We start from the raw sequence: 21941 nt of genomic DNA on the forward strand, positions 1-21941 counted from the left end.
ACCATATCTCAAAATTAAAGGGCACAATAATGTGGCTTTAAAGAAGAAAGGAAAGCCTCACACTTCCTTTAGGCCAATAAAGACTTCAAATAAACTTCAATTAATAGTTTGCACTTATCACGACAGGATTTTTTAAAAAGGACCTACTTTATTTTATTTTTTTTAAAAAGGATTTCAATGTATGACAAAAACCACTGCAATGATGTAAAGTAATTAGCCTCCAACTAATAAAAATAAATGGAAAAAAATTAAAATAAAAAATAAAATAAAAAGGACCTACTTAAAATTTAACTACATGGTGGAATAAAAAAGACCCAATAAAGATAAACTGAATTCTTATATAAGTCCACTCTCCAAATTAGTCATTTCCCTCTTATATATAATAGAACTGTCTGACTTTAAATAAACATTTTAATAGCATACATTGTGAAATACCAAAATTTTGTTATAAACCCCCCCACACACTGTAACTTTAAAACAATGCACTTTGCTGATATATAAATCACAGACTCTATAGAGTTTTCTAATGACATTCTAAATTCTGAGATAAGTCAATCAATTATTTATTAATATCAAGTATTAGTATTATTAATAAGACACACCAATAGTAATAACAAAGACTACAGTACACTTTCCTTCCAGTGTAAATGTATGTTTATGAGCTGGGTATTTAGCTTGGAGAAGAGAGCAAAGTGAGTGTAGGTCAAAACTGAGAAATTCATATATATATATATATATATATATACACGCATACACACACACACACACACACACACACACACACATATATATATATATATAAAGATTAGTCAAATAGCATGGCATTACCTGATAAAAAGGCCACATGCCTCACTGAAATTATTCAATCATACTCAACATTATAACATGAAACAAACTTTGCTGGCTTTTAATGGTCCACTTATAACAGGCCCTAAAGAATAAAGCATCATCCTTTTGAAGATCCTAAAGCACTCAATCTCTAGAAATATGACTAAAGAATGTTATTATGTAATCAGAAGGCTCTTCTCTGCTTACAAGGAAAGAGCATATAAACATGTCTGCCAGGAACAGAACTAACAACCCAGCAATTTCTGTAATGTTACTTTAACCTCCAGGCCAGGATTTCTGCTGGTTTTCATTTGACCAGGTGGGGACCCTAAAACCTCACTGACTCTCCTAATCTGTGGCAGAGGGCACCCTCAAAGTCTCAGCAAGGGAAAAATTTTGAAAGGAAGGAAGGGAAATTAAAATGTCCTTAAAACAAACAGAACAAAATTTTTTTAAAAATCAAGCAAGCGAATGTGTTCGTGATAGCAGCACCCTTCAGCGCAAGTACTCACGCAGAGTCTACCGGCCAGAAGTTGATCAGAGTAACAGGACTGCAAAACAAAAAATGAGGTGGTGAAGAGAGACACAGGCAAACTCAGCCACACACACACACAAAAAAAAATTACTGAAAGGTCAAAATAAATGAAACCCAATTAAGTATGAACCATGAAAAGCAACGGCCAGACAAAGGTGAAAGGTGAATTAAAAGAAAACCAGTGGTGCGACTGCCATCAGATTCATGGAAAACAGAAGAGAAGGTTCAAAAGAGGTGAAGACAAGATCATCATTTGGATCTAGAGAATCATAACTACTTACTGTGAAGACATTTCCTGTGGCCATTATTTTCTTTCAAGTAGGAAAAAGTGACTAGCTACGACCACACAATCAGATACAAAAAGACACACGCCTACTGATTTGTGAGGGGGTAGAATCAAAATGAAATCTTGGAGTCACTCATTTGTAAACAGTCCCGTATTTCTTACAAGCCTTTGTAAGGGAATTAGGAGCCAGAATATGGTGGTTTTTTTTTCTCCTGTGAGATACAGTTTAACTTTCCGAAAGGGTCACTGTTCACGGGACAATTGACACAGAAACTGGTGACTGAATGTCAGCTCACTTTTCTCTTTACAGCTACAGTAAATCTAAAGAAAGAAATAGGAGAGACTGTTTGCATTTGGGAGTGAAGGAAGGTATTCAGGTGAGAGGAGCTCAAATATACGTCAACTAAGAGGCTGCTGTGCTCTGGCCACTACTCACGTTTCCATGTTGTCCCCCTCTAAGACCGTCTGCACTGGCAGGTAGCCCATTCGGGGATGCTTCGCAAAATACCTTTTGGTGCGAAATTTGTTTTTTAGTACCTTGGCAAAGTCTCGAACATCTTCTCCCGATGTAGTCTGAAACGGAAATCATGAGGAGATCAGCCTTAAGGCAAGGTTTCGAACGGAAAGCACCACTTCAGTGCTCTGCCTTGAGGTATTTGTCTTACAATTAAGAACAGGAGGTGAGAGCAAAAGCTGAAATCACACAAAACGGGCTTTGACACCAGACCTGCCCTTTACTAATGAGGTTAACGGGGGTGAGTTATTTACCTACCCAAGGCTCCAATCATCTACAAAACTGAAGCAAGAATGCCTCAATAAGTTGTGATGATGAATCAATGAAGTGTCAACTACTAGGCTGCTCGATAAATGGTAATTAACAGACGTCTGCAGGTCAGAGTGTTGACCTTCAGTTTTGCCACACCTTATGGTATTTGTAAAACGGTATCTGTCCATATTGCTGTCAGATTTTACCTACTAAGTACCATTCGTTTCACAGCATGGTACATTCTCCATCATTGAATACCTTTGCAAAAGGAATCAAAGTGAGGAAGACAATGAAATAACTGGGAGGATAGTTCTGAAGATGCAAGAGAGAAAAGCTCTAAAGCAGAAATTCTCAAACTCTGATGTGTTGGAAACTACCTGCAGACCTTGCTAAAATGCCGCTTTTGATTTAGAAAGTCCAGGGTGAGGTTTGAGGTTCTGCATTGCTAATAAGCTCCCAGGTGATGCCAAAGCTGCCGGCCCACAGATGGCACTTTGAATAGCTAGCAGCCAGTGTTGAAAGAATACGAGATATACACCCAGGTCTGTGTCCATCAAGTCCATGCCCTTTCCATTTCACTAGTGATTTTTCTTTTCTTTCTTTATTAAGTTAATATTTATTGGACTATAGTTGCTTTACAATGCTGTGTTAGCTTCTGTTGTACACCAATGTGAATCAGCTGTACGTACACATGCATCACCCCTTTGAGGGATTTTCTTCCCATTTAGCTCACCAGAGCATTGAGTAGAGTTCCCTGCACTATACAGTAGGTTTTCATTAGTTATCTATTTTATATACTGTGTCAATAGTGTATATATGTCAATCCCAATCTCCTAATTCAGACCACCACCACCTTCCCCCTTGGTGTCCATATATGTGTCACCAGCAATTTTTCAAAGTTCTCTTGGCCACTTAACGTTTCCCCAAGACAATAACTTAATTATAGAAATATTATTATATAGAAATATAAGAAATAACTTAATTATAGAAACTTGGGCAAACTTTTCAACCTCAGAATGTCATGAGTTCTCAACTGTAAAAAGGGGATAAAAATAATACCTCTCTCATACAGTGTAGTTTCAAAGGTAAATGCCTAGCATTTAATGGTGTTAGTATATTGAACAGACAAAAGATGAGCAAGAGTCATTTAAATGGTGGATTACAAATTTCAGGGAACCTACATTACTCCTCCTCCATACTCAATGTGCCCCATAGGCCTAACACCTCTACACACAACAGCTAGGGATGCAGAAACTAAACGTGAAAATGTCTTCTCTACAACCCACAGAAACAAAAAAGAAAACTATTGCTTCACCCAACAGTATGTGTGGAGTGTCTATGACATTATGTGTGTGCCAGGCATTGCACCAGGGATAAAGTCAATCCCAGAGTCTGCAATTTGGAGCTACTTGAGTTGGGCAACATCTGGGGAACTGAGCAATCATAGCATCACAGATCATCTGCAACACTAGAAAACTGAAACTTCTCCCAGGTGAGCTGACTCAAGCTCAGGGACACATTTACTTACCGGAGTGCAATATTCCACCATGGGATAGTGCATTTTATGGCCTTTTGCAACACGGCCAGAGAAAAAGCAGCTTTGGCAGATGTCATAATTAAAGTGCTTTAGACTCCTGTACCTGGTAAAGCACAAAAACAAACATGTATGTATCTCTTCAGATCAAATTCCCAAAGAATACCCTTTAAGAAACCTCCTTCCATACTGTTTTAATTCTAGAAACAGAATGCCATGTTTATTAATCCCTCAAGGTAAGTGATTAAATTCCTACCTCCAGATTTTTCTGGTGCTTTACCTGCAGTATCAAAACATTTTGGCAGAAACATCCTGTAAACATTTGGAGGGAGGGGAGAAAACTCAGCTCTTGCTTAAACTCCACTGGGAACTCTTTCAGATTAAGTAGGAAGACACTGGCAAACTTCTAGGTTTTTGAAGACCAAATACTGGAATTGAAAACAACGCTCAGAAAGGACAGATGCTGGGCATACACACTGAGGAAACCAGATCTGAAAGAGACACATGCACCCCAATGTTCATCACAGCACTGTTCATAATAGCCAGGACATGGAAGCAACCTAGATGCCCATCAGCAGACGAATGGATAAAGAAGCCATGGTACATATACACCATGGAATATTACTCAGCCATTAAAAAGAATTCATTTGAATCAGTTCTAATGAGATGGATGAAACTGGAGTCCATCATACAGAGTGAAGTAAGCCAGAAAGATAAAGACCAATATAGTATACTAATGCATATATATGGAATTTAGAAAGATGGTAATGATAACCCTATATGCAAAACAGAAAAAGAGACACAGATGTACAGAACAGACTTGGGACTCTGTGGGAGAAGGCGAGGGTGGGATGTTTAGAGAGAACAGCATTGAAACATGTATATTATCAAGGGTGAAACAGATCACCAGTCCAGGTTGGATGCATGAGACAAGTGCTCAGGGCTGGTGCACTGGGAAGACCCAGAGGGATGAGATGGGAAAGGAGGCGGGAGGAGGGATCGGGATGGGGAACACATGTAAATCCATGGCTGATTCATGTCAATGTATGGCAAAAACCACCACAATATTGTAAAGTAATTAGCCTCCAACTAATAAAAATAAATGGAAAAAAAAAGAAAAAAAATTATCCTTAGGTATCTGACATACTCTATGTAATGTATATGAATATGTTGAGAAAGGAATGTTTCCGGCCATATCAATAAACCAGATATTTTTTATATCATTAAAAATAAAGAAAAGGACAGATTGATACATCTCAGACCCATCCCCCACCCATCAAAAGGGCACCAACACTTCCTGAGGGACTTATTTTTAAAAAAATTATATAGATAAAGCAACTTCATAAGACAAAAGAAAATTCAGCAAGAAGTCTCAATTAAAACAAATTTACATTAATTACATTTTCTGATTGACAGACATGATTCATTTTCAGAGTTATTTGGAGAACCTCTTTTATCTGTCTGTCTTCAGAAATCTCTCACCACCATACCCTCACATAAAAATGGAAACCCCAAGGAAAGACACAATTTGGGTGAGATGAAAGGATTCATAATCTGGAAGTACTACATGCTACACTTCCCCCCATTCTCAGAATACTGTATTCTTGGTTTCATACTCTCCCTGCCTTATGCTTTTTCAGATAAGACTCTGAGCCAATTCAAATAAACATATTCCTCATGTCACACATGGGAATGTGGGGAAAAAGCTACTGTTTTTAGATCCTAGTCATCTTCTGAGAATGGGGAAAAGGAGGAAAGAGAAGTGCTGATTCCTAAAATAATTTACTTTTGTAAGGGCAAAAGAACTGAATGTCAAAATGCTGTCTTAGACCCTCCAAAGCATTCTCCTTTTGCATTTTATAAAATCCACCCTCTGCTTTGTCTACAGATCTTACCAGTGAAGGAAGCTAAGAAAATAAAGGTAAGAAATGCAATGCAGTCCCCTGGAGCTCCCCCTCCCCGCTGCCCCAAGGCATCACTCTTACCCGCAGAAACCAGGAAGGAAAGGTGTCCTTTGCTAGCACTGCCTACTCAATGATATCTATCTAGGCTTTAGAAACCTCTGAAGGTCTCTGTAAAACCTCTTTGTACACAGCATGAAGTATGGAAGGAGCACAGTGAATAAAAGGCACACAAATGGTACAATGTAATTATTAGAAATGAAGTAATGAGATAAGTCTCAGCATAACCAGCGATGAGTATTTACTTAGGTGGTAAGTGGATCCTGAACAGGCAGAGGATGCTACAGCTAGTTTACAACTTGACAGCTTATTCATCACTATGGCAACCTCGATGTTGATCCAGATGTTTAAATATACCACCATTTCAGAATTTGGGTTTGGGATTACTGTTCATGAAGATTAATTCATTTAAAAATACCCTGTCTCCCCAGACAGGTCAACAAGACTGAAGATTTATTTATTTATTTAGTTTAAGACTGAAGATTTAAAAGCCAAGTGTTTTCTGGGACATTTTAAGAAAGTCAGAATAATAATAACCTACAATGTTTCCTACTTCTTGCACTTTTAAATTTATAAGGAATATTTTCTTGTTTTAGTGGCTTTGTGAATCTTTCATTTACTTGCACACTTTATATTCCCTCAGAAGTTCATTAGGAGACTATGAAAAGAGCATAATTGGATTCACAGATCAAGAAGTATGTTCTAGGCTGCTCTAAACAATTCTGGTTACTTTAGGGCAAGAAAAGTGGCATAGAGTGATTAAGAGACTGAGCTACTATGACGAGTCTCCCAAAATAGAATCATTCCTTAGTTTTATAACTGATTCTGGGAGAGTTTCTATAAACAGAAGAGAGCATGGGGGGGGAAAAAGAGATGATCAAAAAGTCTTGGTTCCAGGAAAGAAGAGGTACAGTTAATCTGTGTATACTTGACGGACGAAAATCTTGGTGGAGACAAGGAGTCCATCCTGATCGATGAAGAACATGGCTCCGCAGAGCTAAAGAGGGAAAGCGGAGAGGGCCACCTGTCTCATGAAGCAGGTTCAACAATATAACCCAGTGCTCAGGGGGGTGACAGGAGGAATCCAGGCTCTAGCCTGGTCACCTCCTCTTCCACCATGGAGAGGAACAGACTAACAGCAACTGGCACGGTGGGTAACAATGCACTAATAGCAACTGGTACGGGGGCGGGGTAACAGATCAAGTCATACAAGGGTGAGAAATGATACGACAAAAATGACACTGGGGCGCTTCGGCCTACCTGAAGCCGATGATCGGACACTCCTTGCAGATGTTACACTTGGCCTGATGCTTGGCAGTCTCTGCGGCAGCCACTCTGTGCAGGACGGGCAGCCACACCATGGACTGGGGTTCTAGTCTCATCCAATCGAGGAAGAGTGCCGCTTCGATCTCAGGCTTATTATTAGCCTGCAGAGACAGGAGGCCGGAGAGTGCAAGGAAAGAAGATATAAGAAAGTAAAGGAGGCGTATGTCATTTCCGGTGATGCATCAAATAAAGAGCCAAAGTGGTGCAAGGAGGCCCACTTTTCACAGCCTGATTCTGCAAATGTCCCCCAACATCCACACGAGCCCTCCGCCACATGGCAGTCTGGGAAGCTGCCATGACTCTGTTCAGCTACTAGATGACAAGAAAGCAAAGAAAACAAATGCAAAAAGTAGAGTACAATACACACCTGGGAGAGACTATATCTCACTCAATTTGGGAAGAGATATATAAAACTTATCCATAAGTAAAAAGGAAGTGCTTACTGACAAAATTTCAAAAGAGAGAGAAAGAGAAAAAAGAAACCTCAAGGAATGATTGATCCTTTTTTTTTTTTATTTCCCCTCCAGTGAATCTGTTTCTCAGTGTTTCTTATAATCGTAATGAAGAGGCTTTACAATTCATCTGGTCCTGAAGCTTCATTTTACAGAAAAGAAAACTGAGATGTAGATGAGAGAAATGGCTTTTCAAAGGCCAGACAGCTCCCTGGCAGCAGGAATGAGTCTGGGGAATACATGTAAATCCATGGCTAATTCATTTCAATGTATGACAAAAACCACTGCAATGTTGTAAAGTAATTAGCCTCCAACTAATAAAAATAAATGGAAAAAAAAAAAGAAACCTCCTGCTCTAGTGCTCTCTTCATGGCGACCTGTTGTTTCTCTGTCTGACTCTAGTTTTCTGTTTTTCAGAGTCTAATAAATACTGTGCCTCCCAGTGAGTCCAATGATTTTAGAAAATTCAAATTATATTTACCCATCATTTGATTGGTATGTTACTATAGCCATGCATTTAATTACATTTTTTAAGCCTACAAGACCATGTTTTACGTGTTTGCATTGTTAGATCAATCCATATATTAACCACTTTTGGGGGGTTTGTTTTCCATTGCTTCCTTCATCTCAGATCTCCCATCTGGGATCAGTTCTATTGGCAGTATATCTTTTAGTATTTCCTTTAGTAAGTGTCTGTTGATGGTGAATTTCTCAGTTTTTCTTTGCCTGAAAGTCTCTTTTACCCATATTCTTGATAGTTATCCTCATTGGGTCATGATTTTTAGACTGAAAGGGGTGTTTTGTTTGTTTTGATTTTGTTTTAACACACTGAAATATTATTTCACTTTTATTTCACTTTCTCTGCTGCTAACCATTGACAAGTCAGCCGTGACGCTATTGGTTCCTTGAAGGTCATCTATCCTTTCCCTGTCTCATCTTGTACTTCTAGGATTTTATCGATACTTTTTAGGATTTACTAGGCTTCAGGAATCTGTGGGTTAGAGTCTTTAGTCAGCTCTGGAAGCTTCTCAGTCATGATCTAAACAAATACTGCCTCTTCTCCAACCCTTCTCTCTGCTTACGGGAGTCCATTAGATCAGTGTTAGACTTTCTCAATCTAACTGCCATTTCTCTGAGCAGGCGTTCCCTAAGAAAGTGCCTTCTCTAGAGATGGTCTTCATTTGCTTTTTCCCAGAATCAAAGGGTGCTACCTATTTTGAGATCAAATTACACTGAATATATGATGGGATATTTAGCATCATACACACAATGAGTATATGAACTGCAAACTCATGGTGCTTCTCTTGGAAAGTGGTGTGCTAATAAAGAATGTATTCACACTTTAGGCAGACAAGAGTAGGGTCAGTGGGCTTGTAACACTCACCATTTCGGCAGTACTCCAGGAATAACCCCCAATTATCAACTCAGCAACATTATAATGAGCTGCTTAACCTTGAATTCCTAGCCGCAAAGTGGCATATAAATTCAAGCTACTGATCAAAAGCTTCTGTTGAGTACGTCGTTCTAGATAGAGTGCTATCACAGAGGTAATGTACTTTGTGAACATTTTCTTAAAAGCTAAAAAAGAATTACAGAACCTGACGATGAAAGGGACCATGGACATGAATTCCTCCTTTTGGAATGACACTACAGAGCTGTAAGACTTTTGACAGTTACCATGTCCAAACTTATCCAATGCCAGTGTGTTCCCATAGCCGCCATATAATAACCATCCATGTGAGGAAGCAAACATCCTCCATGGACGATCTTGAACATTTGTGTACAGGTACCCTTGTCACAAGTGCTTCATAAAACTGAGCTGAAATCCATCAGCACAGCCAATAGGAGGAGAGGCTCCAGAGTCCAACCACAAGAGTTCAAATCCCAGTTTTGCCACTGATTGTGTTACTCTGGGAGAGTAACTTTATCTTTCTGTGTCTCAATTTTCCTCTGCCATGAAGTGGAACTATTTATAGGACTTACCTTGTAGGGCTGATTTAATATTTCAGTGAAAGACACTTGAACACTGGCACATAGCTAGAGCCATGTCAGTGTTTGCTATCATTATGTCATTATTACTATACATCTGACCAGAAACATCGAAGTTCTCAAGCCTTCACAAATCTCCTTCAAAATTTTACCAGAGCTGTCATGTCTGTCCATGGCCCTTCATCCCTATTTCTCTTATTTCTTCCTCATATGACACATGGTTTGCCATTGTCCTTTAGAACTCTGTTCTCCAAAAAATGATGTGCTGTGAATGGTACTGCCATCTCTCTGGACAGTATAATTGGATGACTTTCTTTTGTTCTGTACTATAGGCTCCCACAGCGCTTCCACGCCACTAAAATCTCTGGGTCAGTGTTTCCCAGTGTGTCCAGAAGATCAATGACCCAGCAAGATGTTTCATGAAGAGAAGGTCAAATTAATTAAGGAAACATTGCACATTCTATCTGTCGCTTAATGCACGCTAACATACTAAAAGCTGGGTTGGTTGTCAGTAAGGAAACATTAAACCTTGTTTGACCTCAGAATTTCTCACACTAATTATTCAGTGATCCTAGGACATTTATCACTGTTCTTATGTTATAAGACTGGTGAGCACCCCCAAGGTACTAATGCATTGTTGGGTATGATAAAAAATACTGTTTGGCTGTTTCCAGTGATTCCGCTGTTTTGTATATATTCATTTGGGATGTATTTCCTTCTACTTCCATCAAGGACTTTCCTGTTAGTTTGAGCCCATTGCATCAGCTCATCTGTATCTTTAAGGATCCTGACTCTTACAGCTCATGGGTTAATCATTCTCCCCAACTCTGTAATTTTTACATTTAAATATACATTTTCTGGGGACTCCCCTGCTCGTCCAGTGACTAAGACTCCACATTCCCAATGCAGGGAGCCCAGGTTCGGTCCCTGGTCAGGGAACTAGATCCCACACGCCACAACTGAGAGTTCCCATGCCACAACTTTACAGATCCCACACACCGCAACTAAGACCCAGCACAGCCAAATAAAGAAATAATTAACAGATATTTTAAAATAAATAAATAAAATATGTGTTCTGCCTTCACCCAAAGGTCACTAGTGAAAAAATTTAACAGGCCAAGGTCAAAGGTGGGCCACACAACTACAGAATGCACCTCTGGTCAGCACAAAGCCAGAAGCCAGCCCTCTCTGGTTGGTGGACTGTGACTCCCTCTAGTTATATTATTATTTAGTCTCTAAGTGTTTCTTCATCTGGTAAGCAAAGATACAATGAGAGATTGTGTCAAAAGAACTGCAAGTTCCGGTTACAATAAGTCCTATAACAATCTCTTGCTCCACTGGTCCAGAAACTAAATTTATCAAAATAACCATCTGGAGCTAGGACAAAAACTATCACAGAAAGACAGCAAATTGAAAAAAGCATTACTAATTCATTCTGATGTAAAACATGGGGTTTATTGTTGCCTAATCTGAACCTATATATGTTTCCCTGACTTAAGTTTAAAGGATAGTTTCTTTAATGATAGATTCAATGACATACTACAAAGAAAGAATTCAGGCTTATTACAGAGAGCATAATAACAGAAAGCTTCTGTTCACTGTGGAAGACAGAAAAAAAAAAATCTGACCATGAGTCAGCAACAAATGTAGGTGCCCAAAATAAAGAGAAAAAAAAAATTGACCATGTCTGTGATGTATAATGAAAGGCCTAACAAATATAGTGTGAAACAATCATTGTGTTATCCTCGGGACTAGAGAACGGTGTCTAGTTCTAGTGGCTAAAGCTAAGTCCTGACCCGGAACTTAGAGAAGGCTTGGCAGAAAGGCACAGCGATAATTAAAGAGCTTGAAAGATCTATGAGAACAGCTTAAGGGAACGGGGATTATTTAGCCATGAAACACACACACACATGAGAATATGCAAGAAATAGTGGCTGAAGGGGCGATTCAATAACAGTTTTCAATTATGTGAATGGCTCTTGCATAGGGGCCTATGACCAGCTGTTCGCTTTCTCCACCGAGGACAGAACAAGAAGAAACAGGCTTAAGCAGCATGAAGAATTTAGGCTGTAACTCATACGGAAGCATTTTCTGATGCTGAAAGTTGTTAAAGCATTAGTGGAAATTAACAAGGGAAGCTAGAGAATGTTCTCCTCTTTCAAAAGACCACAGATTCTCCTGTGCTTAAAGGCGGGAAATTCTCAAGGTTCTTTCTTCCTCCTAAGATGCAAGATCCATCATTTTGGCTCTTTCAAAACTGCTCGCCTGTGCCGACAGCACTGAAGACAAGGTACAGGGATTCACATTCTCATTCTGTTTCGTTTTTTTATTTTTATTACCAACAATGCTGTATCCTAGTGTATCCCTTTCCTTTTGTCTGGCGATAAAGAAAGGAAGAATTCAAAACCAGGCCAAGTGTCTATAGGAGAGCTAAAAGCACTAGAAGTAAAACCCAGCTAAAATTACATTGTGATCACTCTAGAAAACAAGAGGTTAGCCTGAAATGTCAGGAAGCTGTTGAGGTCAAAAGACAGGTATGATGACAATGGATTGAGGTCATCCTTGCAGGTGCCATTATCTGCTAACCCGCATCCAGGCCTCATAGCTTCTCTCGCTATTGAGGATGACCTTGACCTTGCCCCTAAACACCAGTGTCAAACCATCTAAGCAAAAATACAGAAAGGGCCGTTCAGCCCTGGGCTTTGTCTTTGCTTTTGGCAGTGTCTCCTCTTTCCACTTTTATGGTATGCACACACACACAGAGCAAGGCTACTTGCTCTTCCAGTGTGACAGCCACTGTGTGCAAGTATCTTGGGTCTCAGTTCCTTCTCTTGGTTCTCTCCTGTCAGCGACTACCCACAGCACAGAGGTGAGGGAAGGAATCCACTGCAGTCGCTGTCTCTGCCTTCCAGTGCGTCACACGCTGGCTTTATACAAATGTCATCTTAACAACGTACAGAGACAGTGAATGACTAGCCAAGGGATGCAATTAGCAACATAATAATTTCAAAGGACAGTACGTGGCAGGTTGGGAGTTGGGGGATTTGCCACGGTTTAGAGTATCTTTTCGGTTTCTTTCCTGTCGCGCCTTCCAGAAACCCTTTGGAACTGAAGGGCTGGGCTTCAAATGGCTGCCAGGGTGTCAACCTGAATACTTACTTTTCTCTCAGGCTAACAGTCATACCAGTCAATTCTAAAGGAAATCAACCCTGTATATTCATTGGAAGCTGAAGCTCCAATACTTTGGCCACCTGATGCCAAGAGCCGACTCATGGAAAAGCCCCTGATGCTGGGAAAGACTCAGAGCAAAAGAAGGGTGTGGCAGAGGACGAGATGGTTAGATGGCATCACTGACTCAATGGACATGAGTTTGAGCAAACTCTGGGAGATAGTGGAGGACAGGGAAGCCTGGCGTGCTGCAGTCCATGGGGTCACAAAGAGTTGGACACAACTTAGTGACTGAACAACAACAGGCTAACAGAACCAGTTCCTAGCCACAGACGAAAGGTGATGAGAGGTTTTCTCAGCAAGCCCTGCTCCCCAACTACCATAAACACACACACCATGTTTTAAAGAGAAGGTAACTGGCATCCCCACTGTCAGGCTTTTGAAAAACCATGTCAGTTGTGAATAAACTGAAAAAAATTCGTATAGAGAAAAGCAAACATTATGGAAGAGATTGTACCCAGTAGTCCTCAGGTGATAAAAAGGAACCACCTTTTGTTCTGGAAACAATACTTGTCTAAACCTCCTTTGTTTCTCTCCTAGATTGCGGGTTAGAGACAGGAACTATGTTTCCATACCTTCCATGAAGGTTTGGTGAATTGAATGATGGGTGGGAATTAAACTGTGATCACAATAAATAGTGATAAAAAGAAGGGTTATAATATCTGAATGAGGTTAGAATTAAAAAAAAAAAACCTGTATAGGCATTTAAAGAGCAAAAAACAATAAGTTTATAAGGGTTGTCTAAGAAATAGAAGACAAAATAAGTTTCTTTTAAATAGTTTTTAAAGTAAATGGCCTCTGTTGGCTTGTCTGCTACATGCAAGAGGCTAATCCATAGTCTATTTCTGGATTTGGAGAATACAAAGACTCATCCAGGCCAACATGTCAGTAGTGCTAAGATTGAGAAACTATGTCCCGATGTTAACAGCTTATATTGCCATGGTTCATGTGTCAAAACTAAGAAACCAACATGGCTCCACTATGATTAACTAAATGCTACAGGGCACCTAACAGGCAGGCAGCACTCCTCGGCAACAGAGAAACCGAGAAACTATGATAGGCCTGTTCAATTACTGCCTGTGAGACAAAGGGTACGCTGGTTAACACTGTGGAGAGACAAATGAGATGCTGCTTCACACCTATTAGAATGGCTACCATCAAGAACACAGAGATAGGCATTGGTGAGGCTGGAGAAGAGAGAACATTTGTGCACTGTTGGTGGGAATGTAATTTGGCTTAGCCATTATGGAAAACGGTATGCAGGTGCCTCAAAAAATTAAAAATAGAACAACCATGCAATCTAGCAATTGCATTTCTAGGTATATAGCCAAAGGAGATGAAAACAGGATATTGAAGGGATATCTGCTTCAATCTTCTTGGCTATTCACAATAGCCAAGATGGGTAGACAACCTAAGTGTCTGTCAATGGATGAATGGGTAAAAAAAAAAAAAAGACATGGTGTGCATATATATAGGAAAATATCACTCAGCTGTAAGATGGAAATCCTGCCATTTTTGACAATATAGAAGGGCCCTGAGGGTGTTATGCTACATGAGATTACTTAAGACAGAAAAAGACAAATACTGTATGATATCATTTCTACGTGAAATATAAAAAAGCTGAACTCCCTAAAACAGAGTAGAATGGTGGTTATGAGAGACTGGGGGTAAGGGAAAGGCGGAGATTATCGACTTATAGCTAGTAGATAAGTAAGTTCTAGAGACCTAATACATAGTGCAGTGATTACAGCCAACAGTACTGCATTATAAACTTCAGAGTTGCTAAGAGACGAGATCTCAATTGTTCTTACCACAAAAGAGAAGTGGTAATTATGTGACGTGGGAGAGGTGTTAGCTAACACTAGGGTGGTACTCATGTTGCAATATATGTGTCAAATCAACACATTGTACATTAAACTGCCAAATGTTTTATGTCAATTATACTGCAATTAAAATTTCTTTAACGTTGTGCATTAGACTTATACCAGGGTATATGTCGATTATACCTCAATTTAAAAAATTTTCATCTAAACATATATATTTACCTATTACTGAGTGAGGGAAGAAAAAGGACCAGTAAATTTCAAGAAGCCCACACCAGAAGTCACAAGGGAACATGCTAAAATTGTAGACCTTGATTTGAAATCAGGGTGCTTTTCAAATAGAAACTCCACGTAATGCATCTCATGACAAGTAACAAAAATCTATTTATTCATGGCAAATAATTAACTCAAGCAAGGTTAAAGCAGTCAGCTAGTACAAGTGTGTGTGTGTGCTTTCATTTATTCAGTAGAGTTCCTGTCCATTTAAAAAAATAACTAAATATATAAATATTGCATGTATTCATATGCATGAATAGAATTTCCAAACATTCTTATTGAAAAAATAAATTTATAGAAAATACTGGGGACAAACCAGAGATATTTCAAAAAGGTTAATCTCTCCTCCCAGGCCATTTTCATCTGTTTTCACTAGTAAAATGTTCCCTTTCAAATAGCCATTTCAAAAAGCCATTTCAATATCGCTGCTGTTGTTAATAGGTTATAGCATTAATAGCTGACAACCCAACTTTTCTGGCCCTGATTGCAAAAAGCCCTAGTGTTAGAAAAGATTTGCTGAATTTAAATTGATCACAACTGTTCTGTGAATTATAGTCTGTACACAAAGATTTAGAACTACAAGGAGAACAGCTAGCTGGGGTCACACGGTATAGGACAGGCAGTTCCTGACTGTTCCCTGAGCTGTTATTACGATTTCTTTAACAACCTCTAAATCTACCAAGGGCATCAGTGGAATATTTTACATAAGAGAGAAGTCTGCATTAGCAACGAACATAAAAGGAGGAACAAGAACAAGTTGTAAAGAATATTAATGATGCATCTTCCAAACGATCCCAATTTTTATGAAAATCAAACGAATGCTAAAAAAAAAATTGTGCTATAAAACTATATGAAACCTGCATGTAACAAATAAAACAGAAGGAAGGTGAGGTGGCATTTTGATCTTCTTAGACATAATATCCTTGTGTTTTACATTTGGGTTGCTGAGGAAACTCAAGTGTAGGGCCACCAGGGATCGTTTATATGAGGCGTCACATGATGTTTTGTGACTTCTTGTTCTTAGTCTAGGCTACTTCTATTCAGAGAACAGTTGCTCTGATGTGAAAGGCCACACTACACATATAAGATTGTTTTCTGTATTTTGCATCTCTGTTACAAGAACTGTTATCCAGAAGATCAGGTAAGACTTAGCTGATAATGACCAAGCTTTGAAATACACACCGTAACCCATATCCCTTCCTGCTTTTTCTATTTACAACATTTAGCATATAATCAAAGCAACCTGGGGATAAGTAACTCTTGAGGTAATCTGTTTTGCTTAATGTTACAGATGAAAAAAGGCTCAAAGAGGTTAAGGACACAGCTCAAGATTATCTATTATTTTCAGACTGAAATATGTATGCATAAAGGAGTCTTTACATGGGTGGACAGAGTGATATCTGAAGGGAACATGAAGGCTGATTTCCAAAATCTTTTGAAACTTCAACTCGTCCGAAAGTGTGAGAGGCTCTGATATCTAAATACGGACAGTGTGAGACAATGCCCGCGTACCAGATTGTGAAATGAATTTTGTGCCAGTCTACTGAGAGCTACATGAAGGTACAAGTGAATACTCAAAAGGCACTGAGATAAATGCATGCTCCGATCTCTTCTGATTGTTTCCTTTCCCTCCTTCTTTTTGGCATTATGTATCTTTCCTCCTAAATATTCATTGGAAGGACTGATGCTGAAGCCGAAGTTCCAATGCTTTGGCCACCTGATGCAAAGAGCTGACTCATTAGAAAAGACCCTGATGCTGGGAAAGATTGAGGGCAGGAGGAGAAGGGGACAACAGACGACGAGATGGTTGGATGGCATCACCGACTCAATGGACATGAGCCTGAGCAAGCTCCAGGAGATGGTGAAGGACAGGGAAGCCTGGCACGCTGCAGTCCATGGGGTGGCAAAGAGTTGGACATGACTGAGTGACTGAACAACGACGACAATCTTTCCCTCTGGCGTTTCCCAGGTGGCTCAGTGTTAAAGAACTCGCCTGCCAATGCAGGAGACTCAGGTTTGATTCCTGGGTAGAGAAGATCCCCTGGAGAAGAAAATGGCAACCCACACCAGCATTCTTTCCTGGAAAATCCCATGGACAGAGGAGCCTGATGGGCTACAGTCTGTGGGGTCACAAGAGTCAGACACAACTTACTGACTGAACAACAACAATCCTTCCTTCTACTGTTAGATGTTATGACATAATATGAGCTGCATGGACTGACAGGTACAGGTTAAAGTCAATTGAGGTAGTGAAAAGGAAAAAAAGAAACAGAAAAGCCTATGGGTTTCTCAATCCTTATTAGCACATAAGTCATGTTATATGATTTGGTCCCATGAAAGAATTGGCTGATGTGGAAATGTATTTATCAGATATATGCTTAGCTTATACTGCTATGGGGGGAAAAGATGGTCAATTCTATGCATTTGTGTTTTCAGCAACATCATGGCAAATATGGTACCCAAAGGCAACTCAGTCAGGAGAAGTGCCATTCTTTGTACATGTCCAACTACCATGGATGTCCTTAGTTACACTCAGAAAATTAAAGGGGGAAAGTGCAGCTCTTCCTGACAGAAGAAAACCAGCTAACACATGCAGAGAGCCAGGGCAGAATTAGGAACCAGGGCAACCACCAAGGTAATCACTGAATTAGGAAAGGATCATCAACAGAGGCTCACACTATACAGTGAAAGGCTATTGAGGAATAGAATGCTCAGAAGTGCTCAAAATATCACAAAAATAACTTTCTAATTACATGGAGAAAAGGATACTTTTACAACAGCAATATCTGACTGATACCACCATACCATTCATTCTTAGCATTATCAATAAGAACCAACCTGAATCTCAACTAAAGAAACAAGCAGAAGACTCCAGAATATGGGACTCTCTCCAAGAAAGCTGCCTGCACTCTTCAAAAATGTCAGTGTCATGAATGAAGAAACAAAGAATGCTGGGCGACTGTTCAGATGAGGTGAAAGGACACAGACATGACCAGCCAATGACAGCCAAAGACCTTGACTGCATCCTGGAGGAAAACAACCAGAAATAAGAGACATTCTGAAGGCATGGGGACATTTCAATGTGGACTGTATGCTAGATGGTCTTGCAGAATCAGTGTTAAATTTGTGTGTAGTGACAATATTGCACTTTTGCAGGAGAAAGTCTTTTTATAAAAAAGATGTATGGTGAAGTGCTCAGGGGTTTATATTTTGTGGTATGATGGCCTTTTACCTTTAAATGGTAAAGGGGAAAGATGTGTTTGTGTGTGAACATTCAAAGAGATACATACTTGGGAAAAGTGAAATGTAAATGGGACAAAAATGCTAACCAGGGTGGAGAGATGTATAGGACATATGGGTGTGGATCATACTATCCTTCCAACTTTTCTTTGTTTTTGAAATTTTTTTTCATTTATTTTTATTAGTTGGAGGCTAATTACTTTACAATATTGTAGTGGTTTTTGTCATACACTGACATGAATCAGCCATGGATTTACAAGTATTTCAAAATAAAACACCAGCACTCCTTCCTGGGGGTAACGGGGCAGGCAAGGAAGTCAAGAGTGTAAGAAACTGATGACTGTGAAAGGGGAGAGGGAAATGCATTAATATCAATGGTATAAAATGTAAAAAGCTCAATGGTATAAAATGTGAGGACTAGTTTCCTCACAAAACACAGACCAAATGCCAAACCGACTTCCTCCCTGTTCTCGTAGCTTCGTTGTTCTAACGCGTCCCCCACCCACACACACAAACTTGGCAGACATGTGCTTTGCCCAGATACCCAACTGACTTTTCAGCCATAAAATGAGTTAAAGAAGCCCCATCATTTACAGAAATGTTTCTTGTTGGAAATCAGGATTAAGAGTCAACAGTTGTGTTCATGAGACAAGAAGAAGTAAGAGGCTTCCCGTAACTGCTGTCGTCGGTAGAAATCAAGTATTTTCTTTAAAGTTCTGAAGATAATGAGCAGGTTGGAGGCTGGCAGTCATTGCTCTAAATATTCATCAGGGCTGTGAATCACCCCTTAAAGAGAAAATAACCCCAAACACTAACACACGGTGATTATCCACTCTTCATTTACATGTTCAAGGACAACTGTCCTGACCTAAGGCTCCCCGCTCCACCTGACTAATAAACCAATTAATACCATGGCTCCCGGGAACAGAAGCACAAGTTTTAAATCTATGCAAATCTGTAAGTATACACAACATTATTAATTTGTGCTAGAGAGTTCTTATTTAAGAGAAAACTTTCACAGGTTCATGGTAGAGCACTTATATCTGCCCAGAGTTATCATGGTATATACCTTTCTCAAGTCTGTATCAGGACACATTATGCTCAAGAACAAGATCTAACAGTAACTCTTTCACAGCTGCCTCCTACAATTATTTAAAATACAGGTCAGGAAAAGGTATAAGTACAGGAACAGAACACAAAAGGAGTAGTTTCCACAGACTGGGAACAGGCGGGGTGACCACAAAACAAGAGGACATTTTAGGGATGATGGAAATGTTCTGTCTTGATTTGAGTCGTGGTGACAAAACTATACACATTTGTCTAAACTTGGATAACAATTATTTTGTATTTTTTAATGTAGCTAAAAAAAAGGAAATCAGAAAAAAAATTTCCCTATTTTATCAACCCCTCCTCCAAAACCCAAAGAAAAATACAAAACAAAACAAAACAAAAACCCACCTTTAGTTGTTAATGCACCCAGACATACTAAGGACCCTAGATAAAAGATAAGGGTATCCCAAGAAGATCTTTGCACTTTGATTCATCTTACATAATCTATGTAAAAAGAAAGATTTAAATAAATCCATTTTACAAGCCAGTGACAAAGATGGGAAAGAAGAAAATGGTAACTGTTGAATTCATGTCTCCTTGTTTACCTGAGATTTGGGGGTACCTATCAATGTGAATTAGAATTAATGGTGAACTAATCAGAGGGAGTCCAGAATACTGAATACCCTTCCAAATGCAGGCATGGCTATCAAAAAAAAAAAAAGGTTTTTTCATTAGAACCTCTGCTTCAGCTTTTGTAGGAAAGGAGGGAGGGAGGGATACAGGGAAGGAGGGCAGAAGGATGGAAAAAATTGATTCTAACAAAGACTACTCCTTTAGAAGGGTGAAAAGAAGAAACAGAATGACAAGTGCTTTTCCTTAGCAAGAGGTATATAAATGAAACAGGTTTCAATTCCATTACAAACCTATCTTTAAAAGCTGGTGGAAAAAATACCCATCACTCCACATGGAGAAATTTTAAGCACATAAATCACGACATATTAAATGGATAATTATGAAGGTAAACTCACCAAAGCTTATAGTCAAAACAGAAAAAAATAATAGCAATAAAAACCAATAGTTGACTTAAAATAAGGCTGATAATACCCTGATAAAAGATTTCCTAAAAGTTTGCAGGAATTCTAAGTGTCCATCAGCAGGCCCAGTAGAAACTTGGTGATGCTACCTCTGCTTACACATATTGTTTATACATACTGCTTATATATACCAAGTCCTAGAAACTTATACCATACCCATCCATCCAAATGGGTGTAAAAGGAATGTCAATGGGACCAAAGGGTTCATATTTTGATTACTCAACAAACAGTCCTAAGAAACCTAAGCAAAGTGGAATTTTTAGGAGTTATTTTAAGGATGGAAAATATAAGATGTGATCAACTGGCATGAAGAAGGCTGTCAAACTGGTTAAGAAGTGTCTTGGCATGGTATTTTAACACCATTTCAAGATTCTCTAGAATCTAATCTACAGATGCTTAGTTGTGGGCAAAAGGAATTGTTCATCTCGGTGGGCTATTCTCATGTTAAAAGACACTTTGTGTGTGCTAAGTTGCCTCAGTTGTGTTTGAGTTTGTGACCCTATGAACTGTAGCTCACCAGGTGCCTCTGTCCATTGGATTCGCAGGCAAGAATACTGGAGTGGGTTGCCATGACCTCCTCCAGGGGATCTTCCCAACCCAGGGATTGAACCTGTGTCTCTTACATCTCTCGCATTGACAGGCAGGTTCTTTACTACTAGTGCCATCTGGGAAGCCCAAAATACACTTTAGATAATCATAACTAAGGCTCAGTTAAGTACCTACTGCTTCTCTGGTGTCTCAGAATAAAGAATCTGCCTGCAATGCAGGAGACCAGGGTTCAATCCCTGGGTCAGGAAGATCCCCTGGAGAAGGAAATGGCAACTCACTCAGTATTCTTGCCTGGGAAGTCCCATGGACAGAGGAGCCTGGTCCATGAAGTCACGAAGAGTCGGACATGACTGAGCAAATAACATGTGCCCACCATGCTAAGTGCCCCACCTGTATTAGCTCATTTAACCCTCCCAAGTGCTCCAGGTACTTAGGGGCCAGGAAGCTCAAGAAATGTGTCCAAGGATGCACGCCCAGCAAATAGCAGAGCTGGAATTTGAATACGGGCAGTCAACTTCAGGACCTACATGCCTAACCACTCTGCCACTCACTACTCCAGATGTCCTGCAATGATTTGCTATTTACATACACATACACACTTGTTCTCAACAATTGAGGCTGTAATTTATTCCCATTTCTGTGTTACAGCAACTGTGCTGAGATGATATTCATTTTTGTCATATGAATATAAAAATCCAGAGGACAGATGAAAAAGCAACTTATTCATTTTGAATGCATAAATACAACGGGAGGCAGAAAACAGATGTAAAATAAACAGATTTTGACATGCAAGCTCTTGCAGGTGAAGCACACTGAATACAAACTTGATGCACTCAGTTCTATCTAAACAATGAAGTCCTTAAAATGTTTACAGAAGAAGATGCTACAAAGACTATCAGGGGAGGGGGGAGGTGAGTACCTCTCAGGGTACTGCCAAGTACCAATTTACAGATACATGACTCTCTGGAGTCACTTAAAAGTGTGAAGTTCTTCCCAGCTAAGAA

General features: G+C 39.5%; 1 protein-coding gene across 9 annotated transcripts in view; it reads right to left on the reverse strand.

The window, feature by feature from the left end:
- DMD (dystrophin) overlaps window positions 1–21941 on the reverse strand; it is a 2261655-nt gene that overhangs the window by 67311 nt on the left and 2172403 nt on the right. For 6 of the 9 annotated variants that reach the window (XM_070462101.1, XM_070462105.1, XM_070462100.1 and 3 more), the window contains 4 exons: window positions 7171–7337; window positions 3944–4055; window positions 2086–2222; window positions 1341–1379 (listed from right to left, as the gene is read on the reverse strand). In XM_070462101.1, coding sequence (XP_070318202.1) covers window positions 1341–1379; window positions 2086–2222; window positions 3944–4055; window positions 7171–7337 — 455 coding nt within the window. The remainder of the gene's footprint in view (window positions 1–1340; window positions 1380–2085; window positions 2223–3943; window positions 4056–7170; window positions 7338–21941) is intronic. The other 3 variants (XM_070462106.1, XM_070462102.1, XM_070462108.1) reach the window with 1 other exon arrangement.

This window comes from Odocoileus virginianus, chromosome X, assembly GCF_023699985.2.
Source record: "Odocoileus virginianus isolate 20LAN1187 ecotype Illinois chromosome X, Ovbor_1.2, whole genome shotgun sequence".
Classification (NCBI taxonomy): domain Eukaryota; kingdom Metazoa; phylum Chordata; class Mammalia; order Artiodactyla; family Cervidae; genus Odocoileus; species Odocoileus virginianus.